Raw genomic sequence first — 23,909 nt, forward strand, 5'->3', positions numbered from 1 at the left:
TGGAAGGAATTGTAATTTATAGGATGGTTATGGCAGGTAAGAGAGTGAAAGACAATGTTTCCCAACAACAGTAGTCACTCTCTTAGCTTAACTTGGTTGCAGTTACACAACAAGTAAACTTCAGTCTGTCTATAGTTCTGAAAAGTTTCACGGTGGAACTGTAATATTATATACAAGCCTTAAACATAGAAGAACACAGGATACAGCCTTAATATTTTTCTGATCATCTATAAATCAAGAAACTATGGAAGAGTTCTTTATGCAATATTATTTGTAAAGAAGAAATACAGTTTTCCTGGCACTTGTACTCCCTGGCATTATGATAGTTGAAGTAATATATGAAAAAAAGCCAGGCAGCACAATTATAACACAGGGTGATGGTGAAGTACTTTCAGTTCTGATGTTAACTCAGAAGGACATTAAAACCTGCATTTTGAATTAAAATCGAGAGACAGGAAAGCAGGAATGAACCATAACTCATCTGATCTACTCTGAAAGGTCCTTGGAAACAGGGTCTGAAAGAAGTGGTCCACTGGCTCAATTAATTGTTTTGATAGACTGCCCTATGAAGTGTTTTAGCTGATAAGTCTAGCAATGGCTTTGCAGTAAATGTAACACTTTTAGAGGAAAACATCAAAGAAAAACAGAAGTTAGTAGAATTCTAAATAATAAAGAGATACCTCATAAAAAAACAACTGTGAAAGGTAGTTAGAAGTTAGGCAGATAACTAGTAGGTTATTCTGTACCATCACATATAAACTCATACTTCCGTGTAGTACATAACAGCTCAAAGAATTTTATCTTGGAAAGTATTAAGACTGAAGAAGTATAGCAGGAATGTCAGAAAAAATGTTCCATGATGGACATTCCTTATCACAGCAATAAAACAGAATAAAGCATTCTTCGGATATAAAAGCTGCATCTGATCTTGGACTATCAAGCTGAAATCACTTGAGTAATTAGACTGATGCCAGAGTTTCACAGTTTGACCTTTGACATGTTGATAAGGTTGTACCTTTTGTAGATAAAGCGCAATTAAAACATCAACAAAAAATCTGCATAACTGGCAAGAAACAGCAGATTATGTTTATACAAAAATATTTGCCCAGCACCTCCTATATCCCCATCAATGAGCAACAGTCATAGCAGTTCACTAGCATGCAAAAATCAAACAATATAGATGCTCTCTATTTAAAAAAAAACTCAGTCATCCCAGCCTGAAGGGAACCTGGAACGACTCTAGCTTCTGGAATGCCTGCCCATGACGGCCTCCAGGGACACCTGGAACCAAACTCTCCCAGCTGTAGTTGATATAGTTCCTCCCAACCCTGCTTCCTTCCCAAACAGTCACAAAATCGATAACCACCTGCAACTGTGTAGTCTTCTTTGCACTAAATCTTTTGTCACAGGCAATATATATCCATTCTCCTTCACATGGCTCCAACTGTTGCATAATAATTGCTGCATGCATTGTGTCTATCCTGATCTAAACTAGGAAACCCAGGCTGAAGCAAACTACACAACTTTATAAAGCAGGAAGCATTCATAAAGGAGATAGAAATTTGATAAAAGGCTGAGACTTTCCCTTACATGAATGAATCCAATGCAGATAGCTTATTAGGGGGAATATTAAGTGATTACTGAGTTTATAAATACCTCCACAGAGAGCAGAAATGTCATTAAGGCTCCTGGATTTGGGATATAAATTGTAAGCAAGATGCCAGATGTAAGTATGCAGATCTGTGGCAACTTAAACCAATGTAATTTCAGGGTTCTATATTCCTGTGTTCTGCTGTACCAAGTAGAGCACTTTCCTGCCTCATCCCCGTTTTGCATTGAGTAGTGCATAGTCAGATATAAATAAACCAATACAAGGATCTGACCAAGCTGAAAATCACAGCCTTTTGAGTTCTTCTTCCTTTGGTTATTGGAATATTCTCTGCATGATCTATTTACAAGTCACACATTTCTGTGAGTTTTTCCAAAAATTTAACTCATTAGAAATCTTTGTTAGACTTAGTGAAACAGTTCAAAGACCAGACATGTGAAATATAATTTTTGTTTACTTCAAACAGAAGTTGTATTATGTTTAGTTTTGCTAGAATGAGAATAATTATCTGAGACCACATATGTTGGCATAATAAAAGTAAATATGGGATAAAAATAGTGTCTGAAAAATATTGTTTAAAAATCAGATTATGGACTATTAATTCAGTTTTATTCTTCTCTATCCTATAGCTCAAAAACATTAATTAAGTCATTTATGTTAGTAGTCTACATTCTTTGTAGAAAAGATTGCTCATGTTGCACTTTTTCTGAGATTTCGTATTTCTGCTCTTGATGAAGGCAAAACCAGAGCAATAGCTTTGAAATATATAAGCTGAAGTGTTAGCAGAATATGGATATTTTTAATTAACTTTGTGTTTAGAAATGCCAAGACAGAGTGAAAATTATATTAATTCCTTTTTGTGGTCTCTTTTGGCAGTAAACTATTTATTAAGGAAAAATTATTCCCGTAATTTATCAGATGCAGCTGTCTTTAATGAAGAAAGATTAGACACATTTTCTGGAGTTATTTTTGCTTTTGTAAGTGGATTTTAACAAGTACACCCACCCTTTCTGGCTTAAACACACTTATAAAAAGAAACAAAAACATAAACCTGTTAAACTGCTCAAATATAGAAAACATTTAAATTAATTCTTTTCAGAGTGAGTGGGTTTCATTATACAACAAATGAAACGTTGTATTGTTACATCTCTATAAAAATTAAAATTGTACCATTTGTTACTATCAGTGCATACTTTCAGTGATTGTTAATTGAAAGATATCATAATCACACTACCACATGCCCAAGGAAGTCTCAAAATTTTTTAAAGCCGAATATAAGGATTATTCCATGCTCATAATATGCATCTTTCATTTTTACTGTAAATCCTACTTTAACTGAGCTATATTTAGTTCTAGTTCTGAAAATGGGATCACTTGAGAATATCCATACATATACAGGCCTAATTTTTATGCAAGATGACTTCCTTAGGCTCTCCAATACTTTTTTTCTTCTCTTGACTAGATGTAGGCTTGATACCACTGAGCACGTCACTGTTAAACCTTAAAGAAGTGAGCAGAACTCTTATGAATGTTAGAAGGACATGAAACAAAAGAAAACAGAGAAAACTATGCAACTTCTGATCAGAAACATGGATTCCATATCTCATTCTCATTATAACTGGTTTTACATTTCAATAGTATTGAATAACTCTGGACTCCACAATATTTTCTTAAGGTACTAAGATACCTAACTACTGCTCAAAGTTTACTTTGCAATGACGGTTCATAGCTATAGAAGTCAGTAAGAAAACATCACATTGTCTTCACACTTATAATCCAAATCTGTAAGAAACGACCTGGGGATGATGCAGCTAAGATAGAGGGCTGGGAGCTAAAATATAAGACAATTTCAGGAAAAAAATGTTTACACGGTAATCTGGTGTCATCTCATCTCATCTCTTTCCTATTCAGACAGCAATCATCAAGGTAAGACTTAAGAAATACTTCTCTGAAAGACTGACAACCTAATCCAAAACAAAACAAAAGAGAGAGAAAAGAAAAAGATAGAGAGGTAACTACAACACAAGAGAAATAGAGAGGTAACTACAACACAAGAGAAATAGAGAGCCACAGGGAAATTTAACTCTTGCAATACAATGAAAATAATATTAATTGTTAACATTCCCTGGGGAAAACTGTGGAGGCTGGGTCACTCAATTACCAAGCCTAGTTAATCTCATTTTTTCTTTGATTTAATGCATCCTTTTTGTTTTATAAGAGTAAAACAATTTCAACAATAAAGATTATGTTTTTCATGTAGCTGAGCATGTAACAAATTCTCCTCAGAAGAGGAGATGTGGGTATGCAGCTCTCCTTCAAATCATCCAGTTCACTTATATCTCAGGATTCACTGACATTTAAGATTTTACATTTCACTTACACATAAGACTCACTTATATTTCAAGAAAGTCTCCAGAAATATTGTACTCTTAAGTGTGAGGGGAAAATACAGGAGGAACTGGACCAGTTACTCACCCATCATCTTTTGCCTATTTTGTCTTTGTGTTAGCATGGAAAACTACTGTACCACCTCCACCCTCAGGAAAAAAAAATTAAAATAATCAAGTTGTGTGACGGGGACAGCGCTGGCTGGCTTGCATGACGTCCCCCATCTTATCCCTACGTTCCTCTACACATAGCAGCAAGCCTGGCCTTCAGGCATTTCCTGTCCTTCTGACTTCTTTCCAACTGCCCAAAAGGAGCAATTTGGCTAAACCCATTCCTCTCACTTCAGTGTTCATTTGATAAAACTTAATTTTCCATATGTTCCTAGGAATGCTTCATGCTACATTTTGTAATGTTATTCATGCTGTGGGCTTATATATTGCATCATTATATTCACTCTAGTTGGAAATACGTTCTGTCTGGACTTTAGTGTGGGATAAATGCCAAATAACTTGACAGCAATACAACATAGGCAGTTTTTAATATGTCCCTCAGAAGAACTGTAATGATATTTGTCCTTGTGGGAGACTTCAGTCTTCCAGATGTCTGCTGGAAGTACAATACAGCAGAAAGAAAGCAGTCTAGGAGGTTCCTGGAGGGCATGGAAGACAACTTCCTCACACAACAGGTGAGTGAGCTGGCAAGGGAAGGTGTCCTCCTGGACGCGCTGTTTGTCAACAGAGAAGGCCTTGTGGGGGATGTGACAGCTGGGGGATGCCTGGGGCAAAGCGATCATGAGATGGTAGAATTTTCAGTTCTAGGTGAGGTGAAGAGGGGGATTAGCAGAACAGTCACACTAAACTTCCAGAGGGCAGACTTTGGACTGTTCAGAAGTCTGGTTGATAAAGTCCCATGGGAGACAATCCTTAGGGGCAAGGGACCCCACAAGGCCTGGGCGCTCTTCAAAAAGGAAATCCTAGAAGCTCAGGAAAAAGCTGTCCCCCTGTTCTGAAAAAGGGGCTGGAGGGGAAAAAAAACCAGCTTGGTTGAGCAGGGAGATCTTGAGAGACATGAAAAAGAAGAGGAATGTCTATGAACTTTGGAAGAAGGGACAGGTGTCTTGGGTGGAGTACAGGGAGGAAGTGAGATTGTGCAGAGAAAAAATCAGGAGGGCTAAAGCACAACTAGAGCTCAGACTGGCCAAGTGGGTGAAAGATAACAAAAAATCTTTCTATTAACACATAAACAATAAAAGGAGGACCAGGGAGAGTATTCAGTCCCTGTTGGATGCAAATGGAACAACTGTGACAAAGGATGAGGACGAGGCTGAGGTACTTAATGCCTTCTTTGCCTCAGTCTTTAATAGTAAGGAGAGTTGTTCCCTCAGTGTACAAACCCAGGAGTTAGAGGAGCAGAACAAAGATCCCATGATCCAAGAGGAGGTATTTAGAGACTTGCTTGCCCAGCTAGACACCCACAAGTCTATGAGGCCAGATGGGATCAATTCAGGAGTACTGAGGGAGCTGGTGGGTGTGCTTGCCAAACCCCTTTCCATCATTTTCCAACAGTCCTGGAAAACTGGGGAAGCTACACTTGACTGGAGGCTGGCTGACGTTGTGCCCATCTACAGGAGGGGTAGGAGGGAGGATCCAGGGAACTACAGGCCTGTCAGTCTGAACTCAGTGCCAGGGAAAGTCATGGAACAGGTGATCTTGAGTGCTATCATGAAGCACATGCAAGAGAACCAGGTGATCAGGCCCAGTCAACATAGGTTCACAAAAGGCAGATCTTGCTAAACTAACCCGATCACCTTCTGTGACAAAGTGACCTGCCTACTGGACGAAGGAAAGGCTGTGGATGTGGTCTTCCTGGACTTCAGTAAAGCCTTTGACACAGTTTCTCATAGAATTCTGCTTGAGAAACTCTCAGCCTCTGGACTGGACAGGCAAACATTCGTCTGGGTGGAAAACCAGTTTGATGGCTGCACCCAGAGAGTGGTGGTAAATGGTGTGAAATCCAGCTGGAGGCCAGTGACAAGTGGGGTTCCCCAGGGCTCAGTGCTGGGTCCAGCCCTGTTCAATGTCTTTATCAATGACCTGAATGAAGGCATTGAGTGCACCCTTAAAAAGTTTGTGGATGATACAAAGCTGGGTGAAAGCGTCGATCTGCTGGAGGGTGGGGAGGCTCTGCAAAGGGATCTGAACAGGCTGGACCGCTGAGCTGAGTCCAATGGCATGAGGTTTAAGAAGGCCAAATGCCGGGTCCTGCACTTGGGGCACAACAACCCTATGCAGTGCTATAGACTTGGAGAAGTCAGGTTAGAAAGCTGCCTGGAGGAGAGAGACCTGGGGGTGTTGGTTGACAGTGACTGAACATGAGCCAGCAGTGTACCCAGGTGGCCAAGAAGGCCAATGGCATCTTGGCTTGTATCAGAAACGGTGTTACCAGCAGGTCCAGGGAGGTAATTCTCCCTCTGTACTCAGCACTGGTGAGACCACCCCTCGAATCCTGTGTTCAGTTCTGGGCCCCTCACCACAAGAAGGATGTTGAGGCTCTAGATCGTGTCCAGAGAAGAGCAACGAGGCTGGTGAAGGAGCTGGAGAACAAGTCTTATGAGGAGCGGCTAAGGGAACTGGGATTGTTTAGCCTGGAGAAGAGGAGGCTGAGGGGAGACCTCATTGCTCTCTATAACTACCTGAAAGGAGGTTGTAGAGAGGAGGGTGCTGGCCTCTTCTCCCAAGTGGCAGGGGGCAGGACAAGAGGGAATGGCCTCAAGCTCCGCCAGGGGAGATTTAGGTTGGACATCAGAAAAAAAATTTTCAGGCAAGGGTCATTTGGCACTGGAACAGGCTACCTAGGGAGGTGGTTGAGTCACCATCCCTGGAGGTATTTAGAAGATGGGTGGATAAGGTGCTGAGGGGCATGGTTTTGTGATTGATAGGAATGGTTGGACTTGATGATCCTGTGGATCTTTTCCAACCTGGTGATTCTGTGATTATATGACTCTGTGATATTGGCAAAAAAAGTAAGGTGAAAAAGTGCTAATATTATTTAGTGCTGGAGAAGATATTTAATGTCATCTTCAACTATTATTCCATGAGTAAATGTACTAAACATGGAGCTCTGTATGTTTTTGTTCTAACCTTTTAAACTCCCCCAGGACCAACACAAGTGAAATACACAGGACTCCATTTTAATTGGAAATTTCCTGTTTCTGTGTAATAGATCTATTAAATAGAAAAGGAGACAGAAGGTCCTCATTTCCCTTCCAAATGCTACAAATATGTAGGCAAAACTTGAAGACAGAAGCTCAAGACAGAACACCAACTATTATTTTCTGTAGTTGCTCTGAATGGCAGTCTTGATTTTTTTTCCCTGTGATTGTTGCTGTTGTAAGTTAAATGTGTATTAATCAGGGTATAAGTAATATGAACCTACCTCCAGCCTATATAAAACATAATGAACCAGATAAATTAAGAGTAGTATGTAAATATTCTTTTTAACATTGTAATGGTGTAGGCAGACAAAACATACAAGCATTTTACATAAGCATGTGAGCAATTTTATCACCAAAAGGGCAAAGATAGGCAGATGTAGCTGCGCACAGAAGGCATCCAAGTAGAGCAAACTGCTAAACAAAGAAAAGCGCAAGGAACCGCAGATAGGTCAGATATCCTCCTGAATACACAAGAGTAACTAGCAAGAAAAAAACCCAAGGTCTGTAATACCAGGAGAACATGAGACTTTCTCTTCTCTGAGTGGGAAAAATAGATTAAAATCATCAGCCATAAAGAAGGTAAAAGAACAAAAAAGGAGACAAGCCTATTGCCATTTGACTTCTTTTATCAAAGAATTCCTATACCTGCTTATGTTAACTATGATTATTCGGAGCTAGCATGGACTGCAGCCGTCATCTCCAGGTATTATATACACTCACAGCTAAACTAGCACATGACTGTTCAAGAGTAACAGTTTCGTACATGTAATGATGGTGATTATCGTTATGTAGGATTTAAGCAGAAGCACAAAATGTGTCATTAACAAATTCAGTGAAGTTCTGTTTTGCAATGAGAAACTGGCCTGATTTGTCAGTCTTCCAAGCAGTCCCATCACAACAATCTCTAATGCTGTAAATTGTAATTATAGACATATTTTTAGCCCTAATGCTGCATTTGAAAGACAATCTAAACACCTAAATTAAGAATTTGTAGGTAAATAGGATTTGGTTGAAACTGTATTATCATAAAATCGTTTTGATATACATATCTCCTAAACTGAATTTTGAAAACAAAACAAACACATATATGAAAAAAATACTATTACTCACTGTTATAAGTGATATTAAATCCACGTCCTGACATTGAATGGTCAGCTTGAAATTCCAGGCGCAAAATATGACCATTACTGGTAAGATGGGAAGGAACTTCAGCACCAGTAAATGTTCCTATTATGGGGGAATCTGGAGAGTCACCATCTTTAACTGCCAGGAAGTCAAACTGAGATTCCAAGTCAAAGTCATTAAAAGAGAGATGGATTCGACTCCCAGGGTCTGAAATTATTGTCCAAATACAATTTAAATTATTCCCATATCCTTCTGGATAATCAGGTGAAAGAACTGTTCCCATTGGTGCAGTAAAATTGGAAAGACAAGGAACTGCCAAAAAAAAGAGAGAAAGAAATTAGATAATAGAATAAAACATTTCAATAAGGATTTGATTTATTAGTAAGTTTTTGCAAGGGCTCCTTAAACTTGCTGATTAGCTCAACTGAATAATTCAGTGTTTGTTATGATCTGTGAAGGGAGACAGAAGGTTCATTTTTTATCTTCTTATTCCCTTCCCCTTAATAAAACTACCTCCCAAGCAGAGCCCCCAGGTGATAAAGAAGATCCTTGTTGCATCAGAAGCCCACAGCAGTCCTTAGAATTTACCCCTGCTCCACAATGCTTAATCACTTGGCAGCACTTATTTTCTCCCTTAAAGAGGTGTTTAGATGAGCAGACCTCTCACTGTGCACATTGCAGAGGCAGAAAGTCAATAGTGCCCTTATCATCTGTTGTTCACAGAGGTGCACAAGAAATTAACTAGCCTCAAAGAGATAACAGAGTTGTTTTGTTCTTACAATATTTCATATTCAACCATTTAAATTAACTCATACTAAATTGAGTTGCAGGAATAAACATAACTAATTGCATTCTGAATATATTTGATCTGTATTCTTTCACTGGAAATGTTAAGGAAGGTGTTCCCACTAGTACATAACACAACACTGGTTTTACTTATGCTGTATAATGTAACAGGAAGAGAGCTGTAAATCTCTACAATCACTTAAGCACTAAAAGATATTCACATATAATAAATGGGGAAAAACATAAATAATTTAAAACCTTGATTATAATTCAGCAACTTGTAATCTCAGCAAATATATTAACATCTAAGAGTAGCTATGAAAAGTGTATAATATACAATAAAATCTACATAATCCTACCAAACCCCAAATAATAAAACGTTATATCAAATCACATAAAGACAACTACTTTAATGGTTGCTAGTAAAAGAAATAATATTTTAGCAGTTTTAGAACCTGTTTTGGGCATAATCATTAGGCAAACCCACCAGAACAGAAGTCATCCTGTCAGTGCAATTAATTCCATTGTGCTAACTCTGCAACCAATTACATGGATGATTACATACAAGGAAAAAAAAATACTATAATGTTATGCTTTAAAATAATAATAAAAAATATTTGGTACATACAAATACAGATTGGTATGTTTGCAGACCACTGGTTGTTTTCTTGGCAAATGATAGATTTCTCTCCAATTAATTCAAATCCAAACTGACACTCAAACCTTAAAACATCACGGTTAGAAAATCCATCCCCTTCTCTGATACCATACATTGGTGTTCCAGGATCCCCACAGCTTTCCTTTTCAATTTCTGTTGAAATAAATAAGGAATTTATTTCCAGAAGAATAACACAAAGTTCCTGTGGGTATATGCTCATATCTAGAAAATAACTATACATTATTGTAATCAAATGAAAATCATCTACGTAACCACAGTTGCTGAAACACACCACTGAGTCTGATTCTATATTTCAGCTTATTAAGGAGGAAATTTTGTGTAAGAATCTTAGAAAAATCCGACCCCTTTGTGTTAACAGTGTACTTGGACTTAAAAGGATATAACGAAAATTATTCCTATTTTATTTTATTTTGTAAAATTTTAGGAAAAAATAAAGTTAATCAAAATATCATTTGTAGTATGTCAGTACATAAAACTAGCAACTGAGACCAGCATCCCACTGTGTAAACACCATCAATTTTCCAATACAGCATAAATTGATGAACTAATGTCATGGCAGAAAAGGAGAGCAGTGACACAAAATAATTTCCTGAAGTCAAGAGGAGGCTATATGTAAATACATACACATATATACACACACATTATGTACACACATGCAAAAATAAATCCTCTATTCTCACATAGCATTTTACCTCAGTAGAATAATGGAAGGTATCTGAATTATTCTCTTTCATTTCTACAATTGTTACAGCTATAATATTCTCTCAAATTACATACCGTCCTCAGTTTTCACTGGTAGTTATAAACATGGAGGGATCTTCTGAAAAGCATTTCTAGCCCATATGCATTTCACAAGTTCATAGGGCAATTCAAGCTCAAATCATAGAAAGGTTTGGGTTGAAAGGAACACAGGCAGGGACACCTTCCACTGGATCAGGTCGCTGAAAGCCTCATCCAAACTTGTCTTGAACACCTTCAGGGACAGGGCATTTCCTGACCTGCTGGTCGTTATAATTTGATGCAGGCCATGATACATTGCCAGCTCAAATTAAGTTTTTCATCCTCCAGTACCCTCAAGTCCTTTTTTGCAGGGCTGTTCTCAACCCAGTCTTTGCCCAGCCTGTAGCCATGTTTACCCTCCACTGAAGATCAGTCTGTGCTCCTGTTAATCCAGCTCAGGATGCTTTTGACCTTCTCTCCTGCCAAGGCATGCTATTGGTTTACACTCAGCTTGGGATCCACTAGGGCACCAAAGCCCTATTTTGGAGAGCTATTCCCAAGTCTTCACTGCGTGCAGGAATTAAACATTCCCAGGTGCAGGATATAGCACTTGTTCTGGTTGAATTTTGTAGAGCCCCTGTAGGCCCATTCCTCTGGCCTCTATAGGTCCCTTTGTATAACAGCACTGTTCTTGAGCATATTTGACTGTTTCTCCTAATCTGATGTCATCTGCAAATCTGAAGAGAGTACACTTCATAGCCCCTTCACAGTCAATCACAAATAGAATATATTCTGGGGTAAACTTCTGTGGTACTTCTCTTGCTAGTGGCCTCCAGTACAATACGATCCACTAATCACTACTCTCTATGCTATCATCCAACCTTGTTTTTATGGGGGTTTGTTAGTTTGTTTGTTTGTTTTTAATTGATTTTTTTTCACCCAGTTTCATAACTGTTTTCTCCTACAGTATTCTTACATCCAAGTCATAACATTATATTCATATATCCAACTCTGGACTAGTGGACAGAGTGAGAAGCCTTTATAATGTGAGGTAGGTAATATCTTGCCCTTGTCTAATAACCTACTGATTTACTACAAAAAGGCAATATCGGCTTGGTCAGGTGTGATTTTCCCTTGATAAATTCATGCTAACTGTCCCAAATCACTTTCTTCACATTCCAAGAAATAACTTCCTGGAGGACTTGATCTGTGATTTCCCCGGAAGCTGAGATAAAGTTCAGCTTGCAGTTGCACAGGTCAAGCTTTTGACTTCTGCTGAAGATCATGCAACTTTTTTTTCAGTGGACAAACTCCCACAGATGGTAGAAAGTGGCCTTGCAGCAAGATTCACCCACTCTGTCTGCATCCATGGATACAGTTTATTATATCTTGGAAACTTGTAAAGAAAACTTTCGGCACTGGTGAGACCGCTCCTCGAATACTGTGTTCAGTTCTGGGCCCCTCACCACAAGAAGGATGTTGAGGCTCTGGAGAGAGTCCAGAGAAGAGCAACAAAGCTGGTGAAAGGGCTGGAGAACAGGCCTTATGAGGAGCGGCTGAGAGAGCTGGGGTTGTTTAGCCTGGAGAAGAGGAGGCTGAGGGGTGACCTCATTGCTCTCTACAACTACCTGAAAGGACGTTGTAGAGAGGAGGGTGCTGGCCTCTTCTCCCAAGTGACAGGGGACAGGACAAGAGGGAATGGCCTCAAGCTCCGCCAGGGGAGGTTTAGGCTAGACGTTAGGAAAAAATTCTTTACAGAAAGGGTCATTGGGCATTGGAACAGGCTGCCCAGGGAGGTGGTTGAGTCACCTTCCCTGGAGGTGTTTAAGGCACGGGTGGACGAGGTGCTGAGGGATATGGTTTAGTGTTTGGTAGGAACGGTTGGACTCGGTGATCCGGTGGGTCTCTTCCAACCTGGTTATTCTGTGATTCTGTGATTCTGTGATTCTGTGAAAATGTTATGCTTAAGATATGAAATTTAGGAATCTACGATCTAAAAGTTGTATCTACAATTACAGGAAATATAGTACTTAGATGATGGAAGTTCAGTCAAAGTATTTTTTCTTTGTGCATCCCAAATATCACAATTTTTTTCATGAGAGATCCTAACTATAAAAAGGAAAGAAATCTTAAATAAAGTTAATTTTTCACATGTAATAACAATAGCAGCAAATATTCCCAAGCCACAGTTTGAAGTTTTCTCTTTAAAGGTCTTGCTATCACTTTTTTTTCAATTTGAACATTTGATAGTTTGTCTTTGAGTAAATAAAACAAATGAACACCAAGTGTTCTGATTTTAAGTAAAAAATTTTTTCTAATGGCATATTGTCAGAAGAATACACGTCATTTCTCAAAGGTTTCAGCTATTGATGCTCTGAATGAAATCAAAATGTGAGAAAAAAGCAAGTTAAGAACATTCCGTTTCAGCAAGGAAATTAAAAAGAGCTGAAAATTCTTTTAAAATAAACTTTATAAGATTTGAAAATCTTTATTACTTTGTCTGATTAAAGAAAAATAAAATCTAATAAAATAAGACTATCTAGCAAAAAGCACAACAAACATCAGCATTTCTTACTCCTTTATTCATATATGTTCAAACAGTTCTACGAAAAGAAGAATATAATTTATAATTTAAACAAAGATAAAAATCAAGTTCGAGCTCTGCCCAGAGCACAGATGTCCAATAAAAATTAAAGGTGTCCTGAAGAAACAATGTAAGATACCCCAAAGAAGACACAAAAACATTCCTCCTATCTTTAAAGTTGATGAGACTACTAAAGACAAACCTACAGAACCACTCAGTTTTGTAACTACTGCAAAAACACAAAATTTTCCCGTCCTAGTAAGTTAATTGTATTCTATGTGCTAAAGGCACTTCACACTTCATTTGGGAAAACAAATGTATTCAATAAAACTGGTTCTCCTACAAGCGACTGCATCAAATGGCTTAATAGTTTCCTCATAGAATATATGCTGGACAGTACATGTAGTCATACCTACTTATATTTATTATCTTTTGGGGCTACTAGTAAGCTTGATGACTTTATCTTCTATCAGACATCTGTATCAAAAAGACCTAAAGTAACTTATTCTGCACTCAAAAATTTGATAGGCAGTGTATAATTGTTTACAGAAGTAAGCTGGAAAAAAAACCAACACTATTTTCCTGCTTAATATAATTTGAAAGATTACATCCATATATTATTATTATTGTTATTATGTATTATATACATCCATGTATCCATTATATTTTATTTACTTTCATAAATGGAATTAAATTGAACAAGATGTTATTTGAGTGACATTGAGTGAAATAAACAAAACATTATTCATTGAATGAAATAAACCATCCCTAAATCCCATTCACATCCATTTACATTTATATCATCTCCTTCCTTTATTACTTTAATCTCTCCTGCATGGCTTGCTTACATGACTTTTATATTGTCTGTAAATTTCAGTTTAGCATCAGTTCATTTCTGAATTTGAAACAGAATATTTTTGTCATTATTTAGTTCTTCTTAGGAGCAGAACTCATAGTTATTTGTTTTGGATTTAAGTGCAAATATCTGTTAGATTTGTTTAGAGAATGCCAACAAACTTCCTTTGAAACAGATGAGAGAAAAAAATACTGCTCACTGGGCTTTTGTCAGATAATCACATTTTAAATAACGTGACTTTCGAAAAGATCACTATTTTGTGTTTGAAATCACTAAGTGGGGCATATCATATTTACATTCACATTTTTTTAATGCTAGCCCTGCTACTTTTGTTTCAGCTTCCCCACATTGTATATTTGTTTCAATGCTTAAGAAGTTACATTTAGAGCTTGACAACGTTTAATTTCTTTATAAACTTGCACTAGTCCCTCATTGTAAATCACTCCTCTATGATAAATAGAAATTATTTGATAGTTGTTTAGCAGAAGAGACAGTAAGTTTTCAAACAGCTCAATTAGTAATGCAATAACTAAAACTTTAAAAAAAGAATATTAAATTGGAAACTTCAGTCATCAAATGGTGAAGAGAAATAAAAGGTACCATCTTGGTTTTGTGTATCTAACTGAAGGGCTCCATAGTTTTCCAGTCAATGATGGACTGAGGGGAGAGCCCATAGATCCAGTAGCTAACAGCACAGAGATAGCAAGACAGGAAAGTTTCTTTCTGTTTTCTACTCTGTCTTTGTGAAGGACAGGCACATTCTGGAAGTAACAAAATAGGCCTCAGGGAAAATAAACGGCCACTACACAAATGCATTTTGACGGAGTCATACTAGAGTTGGGGCTTGAAGAGGTAACTCGTCTATCTTTCTTTCACTCCCGTAACTCAAAGGAAAATAAAATATAAAAATTTGAGTCTCATAAGGGAAAATGTTTAAAAAAAAAAAAGAGATCACCGTATTTTTACTCACAGTATCCATGAAAATATGGCAGACAACTAGAGTTCACACTTGAATTTATTACATGCATTTTTTGCAACAAAGTGTACCAGATTAACTAAATACTCATATGTGAAAAATAAAGTTTATTATGCAATTCAAAAGGAATTAAGCTAGCTCTTTGATATTTCCATTTGCTATGTCAAATGCTACAAACTTTCAGCATGATATATTGACACACAGAGGAAAAATCCATGTAATCCCACTTCTAAACACTAGGGTGTATACCATTAATATATACATCATTGAATAGATATTATATATCTGATTTGATTGTGAAGTTCCCATGTCAGTTTTCCCACTACAGGACTTGGTTATTCAAAGAGCAAGAAAAAAATACCATCATATCTTTGTACAACTTTTGCTTACCAGTCATAAAGAACTAGCAATAGTCTAAACATCTACTTTATCTTGAACATTAAAACTTACATAATAAGGAGAAAAGGCACTCAAAAAGCAACAAGCAGTATAATAAAAATGAATAACTTATGAATCAAGACCATAAATTTCTTAGTGTCACTTAGGATGATGAATAATACAAGCAATTAGTAAACAGTCATGGAATAATTTCAGCAAGATCTTAGACCATGCTTAACAGCTTACATAGAAAATGATTGGAGGTCTGGTTACATTTACATGTAATAGGGTTTAGATATTGCTATGATCAGTAAAAAAAAAAATTGCCATAGCAGACAATACCTTCTCTTAAGTATTATGTTTATATGTATTTTCAAATAAAGGAAACAGGTTTTGCCTATTAACTGTTACTGTTAAAGCATGAGTATTTTTATAAACAAAGGATGGAGGTTCATTTCCAAAAGAATAACGAGTCCAGTGTCACGTGGTTTTCAGTTACATTTTAAAGGTTATGAATACCCTTGCTTCACTCAAACTATCAGATTTTTATCTACACATTCCATGTCCTGGGAATTCCCAATATACAAAAGAATTTCTGCCTTAACCACTACTCTTACCCTGAACAACTGATGTGATTTATTTAGCCTAAATTCTGATCACAGTAGGTTTTATATTTGTGTTAGGGTTTGTTTGGTTTTGTTTTGTTTGTGTACCTATTTTCCTAAAATGCAAGAATGATGTGCTCTTACATATGGTCTGGCTATTTTTCTAGCAAACAGCAAGTGTGAGGATAAGGAAAGAATCTTGCATTGATTTCACACACAAATGGGCTGGAACGGTGTCTGTATCAAAACCATGAGAAGATGCACTCCACAGGGCCTCCAGCTATGCCTGACTGCCCAAGGTGAGACCCATCAGAGTGTGTCACAGCACATTCTTTGTGCTCCTGGGTTCCCTAACAGAAGAAACAGGTATGCAAAGGCAGGAAAGGAGAGGAGGATGATTTATGCATACAGTCAGATCTTGTCTCAGCATGAATTCACAAGATGTTCAGTGTATAATGTGTTATGCAGAACACCCATCTAAGGGTATAGAGTCAGTCAGTGAAAATCTAGATGGCGTGTTGAAAAATCATAAGAGAAACAGCTGTTCTTTCCCTGCTACATGAGAGATGGTAACTTTCCTCACTCTTGCTCCATTGTTAGAGTACTTCTCATTTCCTGATCATGTAAAGTGACAAGCCAAAGTGTGAGCACTGCACAAAGGAAAAAAAAGCATTGATGGAGGGTAATGGCAATAAAGTCATTTATGGGAAAATCAAATGAAGTTCCTCTGAGAATGCAGTGAGAAAACATTGACAGCCACCAGTGAAAGTAATATTTTATGTATATCACAAGTGCCCAATATTTCTAGTATTAGAAAGAAATAGTTACAACCATTCTCCATGACAACAGATTTGTCAGAGGGACTGTAGTTAGATCTGCATGATTTTTATTGTATAATTTATCTTTTTTTTTCTTAAGCTTGAAATACTTCATAATAATGTTCTAATGTATATTGCATGTACTTCTAAATTTTATGCATGTACTTATTTTTTTTCTTTTCCTATTCAGTGCTATGTTCTATCTTTTAAAGGCGAGTTATTTACTAGTCAGCTAGCAAGAAGCTTATCCAGCTAATGAATGAGCCCTGTGGGGTTTTACATAACTGCACCTCCAATAAAATAAGTTACTCTCTTAATTTAAGCTTAGAAAATGAACTACCATGTAAAATATATCCACACAAACAGTTTAATAGCACCATGGGACTCCTCATTCATATAAACATTCACAAAAGATGGGGTTCAAGTACATGTATTTTGGAGGAAATGGAGAAGATAATTGCACATAGAAATCAAAATAACACAACACTGGCCTCAAATATTCTTAACTTCAGTAGTATTTGCCTGCTCTTTATGGAATTACCTTCAGAAATCAATTCAGATTGATACTTTTTCTGCATCCCTCTAAAATTTAAAGACACCAGTCTTTAGGACAATTGAAAAATTCTGGTAGCACAATATATTTTCAAAGTTTTAACTGTATATTTTGCAACATTATACCAGGTAATACCTTGCTGGTTTCTCCCATTATTAATTTTGTTTAAAAACTATTTAGAATCCTCAAAAGTCCACTTGTTAAACAGCTGGGGCATTAAGTCTAATTTCATCCAAAATCATAAACAGAAATAAATTTTAAGAGAAAGAGAGAAGAAATTATAGTCTGTATATTAAGGTTTATCAGCATGCTTAGCAGTATTTAGAACTCACAGAAAGAACTTATCGTTTCAACTATTTAAGTACTAATTTACAGGAATATGTAAGAATGTTTTTATCTTCGAGTACATGCTCTAGGACTGAAGTAAATTTAAGTACCACACAAAATAAAAGTAATGCCTGATGTCATGCCTGAACTAAATAAGAAAATATAGTTTAATGCTCAGAACAAACCCAAGATTAAGTCAATGACAAAGCCATCATTGAAGCAATAAGTTTTGAATTTCGCTTCTTGTATTTGTTATGTACCATTAATACATTATGCAAAGTAGCTATTAAAGTAAAAGAGGAAAGAAATAACTGTGTGACCATTATAATAGGTACAATTATAAGTATTAAAATGAATAGTAACGATAATGCAAAGCATACAGAAAAGGCTGTATTATGTTTCTTTTTCATACTACACTACAGGCATAAAAGAGATTCCCTGGATCATCTAAAAGGTAATTTCCATACCTCACCTTTTTACTCAGTACTGTATTTTCTGTCAAACTTAAACTCAATTCATTCTTCACTGTGACTTTGGATTAATTTAACATTAAATCTGAATTTTCCGGGTTCTGGATTTAGTGCTGATAGTATTTTGATTCATTTCAAACAATTGCACTGAATAAATGAAACATTAACCACTCCTTTATTGGTATGCGTTCAGTCAATTACACTTAGCTTTTGGATGTCTTAATGGTTGTTGCTGGGGTTTGTTATTTTTAACATTCCTAAAAATATAAATTAAACAATAGACACATGAAAAATCTATACTTAAGTATAATAGGTGCATGTTTTTTAATCCAATGATCATTCTGCCCTGGGGGCATTATGGTAACTAAAGGAGAGCAAAGTAGGTAGAAGCCAGCAGCCATGCACCAATACTAGAGTACTGGTTTATATCAAAGAAGTTAGAGAAGTGGGTAGTCCCGTATTTCTTCTTCCAAATTTCTTCTGCTTCTTGCGTTTCCTAAATTATTGTGGAAATAAATGCCAGTATCTTGTTAGTTCCAGATTTGCTTAAAAAAAAAAAAGAAAAAGATATTCTATCATTTGATAAAATTTAATTTAAAGTTGTGAGAATTATTAGCAATGTTTGTCTTCCATGTTGCACTCAAGAATCTTGTGCTTCCTGCACAAGATTATTCCCCAAAATCCTATACATTCAGCCTTCCTCCTTCGGCTTTATCGCAGTTATACTTATTCTGTTTTAGTATAATATTGATATGAAGAGAAGATGCATATCAAGGGGAGGCATGTTTTATCCTCCCACTGTGTTCTTCTGAAACTGCAATGTATAAACACATCCTCATATTCTCTTTTCTCTATTCAATCCTTTTTGCTCCCCAGCCATCGTATCTCTGAATCAACCACACTTTTCTTTTTCAGCTAACTCCACCCTACCAAGAATCTAGAGATTGAGGAGAAAGGAGGTATGTTACACTTGCTTTTATTAACAGAGCTACTTCAGCCTGGGGAGATTGCATTCAAGCATAGTTAACTAATTCCTAAGAGCTTTTCCTGAATGAATCTGATGTTAGCTGGACAAAAGGTGGATCACTGGACAATCTGAAGAAAGTTTCATGCAAATATGAGCATTTTTATTTTAAAGGCAGAAATGCAATTCCACATTCTGGTTTGCTATATGACGTAATTACAGTACGAAAAATAATGTAGTTTTGTTGAAGAAGGAAAACAGCTGTCAATTTCAGTAGCTCTCTCCCCATGTAACTTGTAATAGGGGAAAATTACACTGTTAAGCTTTGCTTACAGAACTATACAAACTGTGCACTGGCAAGAAAGAATAAATGGAAAAAATAATTCTAATGAATTCTATTTAAGTTTGCAATGCTTTACATGAACAGTTCCAATGAAAATGCATCGAATATCCCTTAGACCACTGGCCTGTCAAAAGGAGATAATGTGATTGAAAGCTGAGCAAATGTTCTTAATCAATAAAATATTTGCAATATAAGCACATTTTTAATCACCATAAAGAGATTTAAGCTGTCTTTTAATGTTTACAAAATATTTTAAGTTATGATAAAAACATGCAATATACTATTTTACTAATACAAGTAGTAGCAGGAATTTAATTTGTTTCATTGCTGACTTTAAGTCATTTCCTACATGTGTAGAAATCTTTCAGGAAAATAGAATGTTTCATTACATTTAGTAGATTCCTCTACACCCACCAGAATGCTTTTAAAGATCACCTAAATTAAAATCAATTTAATTAAATTAATTTCAGGGGATTTTTTCCTAGCACTATAGTAGTAAAACAGACTTGTACATACACTGATGATCTTTCTGTTCTGAAGAGCTCCAGCATCAAGACTATTGAAATTATCATCTACAATTTATCTCTTGATATAGCTTATCTGGCGACAACTGTGAATTTAATTGCAACTAGTATATCATCTGAAGAACCTTTGAAATGTGCTGATGTTACTCTTACTGACAATATCAAAGCAGATGTTTTCAACCTGCACCAGCTCTGCAACTCTTCTTCAATGGCAATAAATCCATGCCTCCCATATTCTGAATATACACGTGATTACACAATCCCACCACAGTTTAAATTTGGTAGTGATCTTATGATCATTAAATCTTTCCAGTATTACTGAGACAAACATCTAGACGTAAGTCTATTAGTTCCAGCTTGTTTTTGTCTTAGGAACATTTGAACATCACACAAGAATTTCCTTTGGATCTAGTAATTTCAGTGCCAATCAGAAGAGGAAAAAGAGGCTGGTAACAAATCTGTCATGAATGTGTCACATTTGGGATGAAGCACCCAGCCAAACTAAAGGTCACAGAATGAAAAGAAAAATAAAGTCTGTAGACAAACTGTTACCGTTTCCTATTGAAAAAAAAACAGATGTAACCTCCAGGACCCATGTGTTGATCTACTCACACAGGAGTATTAATATGAATGGTAAAAATAAATACCTATTTAGCACTGAAAAAACCCAGTAGTTATGGGAAATGATGAAACACATTCAACCTATTCACTAGAATTAGACAATATGAATAATGCTACAAGAGACTGAAAATTCCCATTTATAGTGATATTTGCTCCTCAATATCAATTTTCATTTTAACTGCCTATATTTATTTTCTGTTAGCACACTACTGCAAGATATCTGTCTATTGGGGTTAAATACTTGCAAAATCCTCCTGTCTGTTACTTATCTTACTCATCCTAGCCACTATTACAGTGTGCTATGAGAAATGACATAATAAATAATGTGTGTTACTATCCATGCCAAAATTATTTATTAACCACATGTTCTTTATACAGGGTTTAACTCATGTATCTCACTTATCTGAGTGGTAAAACTCTTTCATTCCACTGCCATTCCAGAGAGGCCCCTCTACTTCTACATATAACTTTGGCTTTAGATGGCTTTAGACAGTCAGTGTGGCTTGCTTTCTTGCCCACCCAGAGTTCTGGTCCCATGATCCTTCATTCTGCTCCTTTCTATTTTGGTCAGTTAATCCCATCTGCCACAAGGCAAATATATCTTTCCAAAAGGAGACTATAGCAGTTTGAAAAGAAAAACAAAACCACCAAAAAAATCTAACCACAAAAACTCAGAACAAATACCAACCCCCCCCAAAAAAAGCACAAAAAAAGACAATTTTCTGATTCATTCTAACACAACAGAGTACAATTTTCTCCTACAGGAATCACATAGTGAGTTTTCATTGGGTTTACATGGCAAGGTTTTGGTAGCTGGGGATCCACCGAGGTGGCCTTAGTGGGAAGAGGCTGCCTCATGTCATATAGAGACACATCCAAGAAGGACCTGTTGCTGGCCAAAGCTGAGACCATCAGCAAGATGGTGGTGCCTCTGTGACAACATATTTAAGAAAGGTAAAAGGAGGGGTAAAAATGCAAGAGGAACAACTATGCAGACACCAAAGTCAGTGAAAAAGGAAGCAGAAGAGGTGTTCTAGGTGCCAAAGCAGAGATTCGCCTGCAGTCCATGGAGAAGATCATGGGGTAGCAGGTTGTCCCTCTGCAGCCCATGGAGAACTATATATAACAAGTGGGCACACCTTGAAAGAAGCTGTAGCATGTGGAGAGCCCATGCAGGAGCAGGCTCCTGGCAGGACATGAAGAGAAACCCATAATGGAGCAGGTATTCTGGCAGGATCTGTGGCCCATGGGAGATCAATGCTGGAGTAGTTCATTCCTGAAGGCCTGCACCCCATGGAAAGCATTCATGCTGGAGAAGTTAATGAAGGATTTTATCATGTGGAAGAGACCCCGTGCTGGAGTATAGGAAGAGCATTAGGAGGGAAGAGCGGCAGAGACAACGTGTTATGAACTGACCACAATCCCCATTCCCCATCCACCTACACTTATAGGGAGGATAAGGTAGAAGAGTTTGGAATAAAGGAATGAAGTTGAGCCTGGAAAAGAGGGGTAGAAGGGTGTTTACAGTTTTCTTTTCTCACCATCCTCTTTTATTTTTAATTGGAAATAAATCAAATTAATGTTTCCTTAGTTGGCTCTGCTTTCCCTGAGTGATCTCCCCATCCTTATCTCAACCCACAAGTTTTGTTCATTTTATTTTCTTTCCTGTTCCTACCAAGGGGTGGGAGCGAGAGCATCTTGATGGGCATGTGGCAGCCAGCCCAGGTTATCTATCAAATACTTGCATTTAAGTTTCATCTAAAGGTGGTTGTTGAATGCAGATTTTTTTCAAATTTGAAATGGTGTGATCTCATCCTTCACCTCACCCTCCAAAAAAGCAAAGAAGAGAGAGAAGTATTGCTGGAAGCTCCGATTAGACTATGTCTCGGATAAGGATAAAGCTCTTGAGGATTGTAGTTTCTATAACGTAAATCCTCTTAAACAAGTGAGTAAACATATGCAAATTGGATTTTTACAATCTGAATCTGGTTAGATATTCATTCCCTTGCCAAATTTCAGTTCACTGATCCAATGTGCAAGAATGCTAGAACTTATCAAAAGGGTTGACAGATTATTTTTAGTGGCTATGAAATAAAGTATTTTCCTGAAGCAATGTTATTCAAAGCTGCTGAAGTGTTTGGCTTGAATATGCCTGTAAGTGCTTCAAGTGAGACAGCCCTCAAGCACAGATAATTTCAGACCAAACAGTAAAAGCTCAGTTTCTAAATGGTAAAATGAAGAATAATTAAACTAGGCCTTATCTTTCTTAGGAAATGATTATTCAGCTTCAAATAATGCATAAGCTTTACCAATAATATGCTTTACTGTTTTATTCTCTATTATGGTTAAAATATATAAACTACAGAGGAAAAATATTTGCATATAGATGATAGAAGATTAAGATAAAATAAGGAGGATATTACTCCACTACGTAAAATACTATGACTGTACGTCTAAGCAGTTCAAAAGAATATTTAAATATTGGAAAGCTACCAATGTGATGATGAGAGTAAGTTTTCCAATACATGTATTGAAGTGAATTTCAGTGTGTAAAATGGCTGTGATCTGCTTTTAGTGCATAGCTAAACATGAGAAAGCCTTTAGAAACGTAATACCTAAAAAATATTAAACAAAGTTATCAAATCCCAAACTGTATGTACATTAAATTTAACACCAAGTATTTAAAGCATAAAAAACCATGACTAAAACAAAAAGATTAGCTATAAAGATTAGCTACAAAGATTTGCAACTGATGACCGAATGTGTCTTTAAATTATATGTTCTAGATTAAATGCAGGCTTCTGAACATAACCATCTAACCAAGTACAGAAGCACATCAGTTATTCCTGTCATTTTCCTACTCTCATGTTCTGCCTCACCCCCTCCCTGTACTGAACCTTACTGGCAACTTACACAACTTATAAGTAATTATATTATCTACTAAAATGGAAACATAATAGAAAATAAGATCACAGAAAACAAGAGCACTGTATCAGACTCACTCGAAACATATACAGGAGCTGTTGATAATAGCTGTTGATAAGCTGTTGATAAATAAAGCTGAATATTATTTGAAAAATCTGTTATCTTTCTAAAAAGCTCAGATAATGCAGAAGTAGTGATAAAGATTACAAGTTGACTTGGGAGACCAAATAAACCTGCTTGCTTACTGATTCTAATTCAAGACAAATGGCCTGACCTCCTGACAAAATGGCCTAACAACTTATGCCTATTCTACTAGAAGGCTGAGACCACAGCATGAGCTTTCCTAACAAAGTAGCTAGAGGTAATTTTAGATGTATTAATCCAAGAGATATGCTAGAAAATATAATACACCTGGGCCACAAAAAAAAAAAATCAACAAACTCT

At 36.7% G+C, this 23,909-nt stretch overlaps 1 protein-coding gene across 1 annotated transcript in view; it reads right to left on the reverse strand.

The window, feature by feature from the left end:
- Positions 1-23,909, reverse strand: part of CSMD3 (CUB and Sushi multiple domains 3) — a 608,404-nt gene that overhangs the window by 259,453 nt on the left and 325,042 nt on the right. The window contains exons 14-15 of the mRNA XM_069854554.1: positions 9,751-9,933; positions 8,322-8,648 (exon numbers count right to left, since the gene is read on the reverse strand). Coding sequence (XP_069710655.1) covers positions 8,322-8,648; positions 9,751-9,933 — 510 coding nt within the window. The remainder of the gene's footprint in view (positions 1-8,321; positions 8,649-9,750; positions 9,934-23,909) is intronic.

Source organism: Phaenicophaeus curvirostris, chromosome 3 (genome assembly GCF_032191515.1).
Source record: "Phaenicophaeus curvirostris isolate KB17595 chromosome 3, BPBGC_Pcur_1.0, whole genome shotgun sequence".
Classification (NCBI taxonomy): Eukaryota; Metazoa; Chordata; class Aves; order Cuculiformes; family Cuculidae; genus Phaenicophaeus; species Phaenicophaeus curvirostris.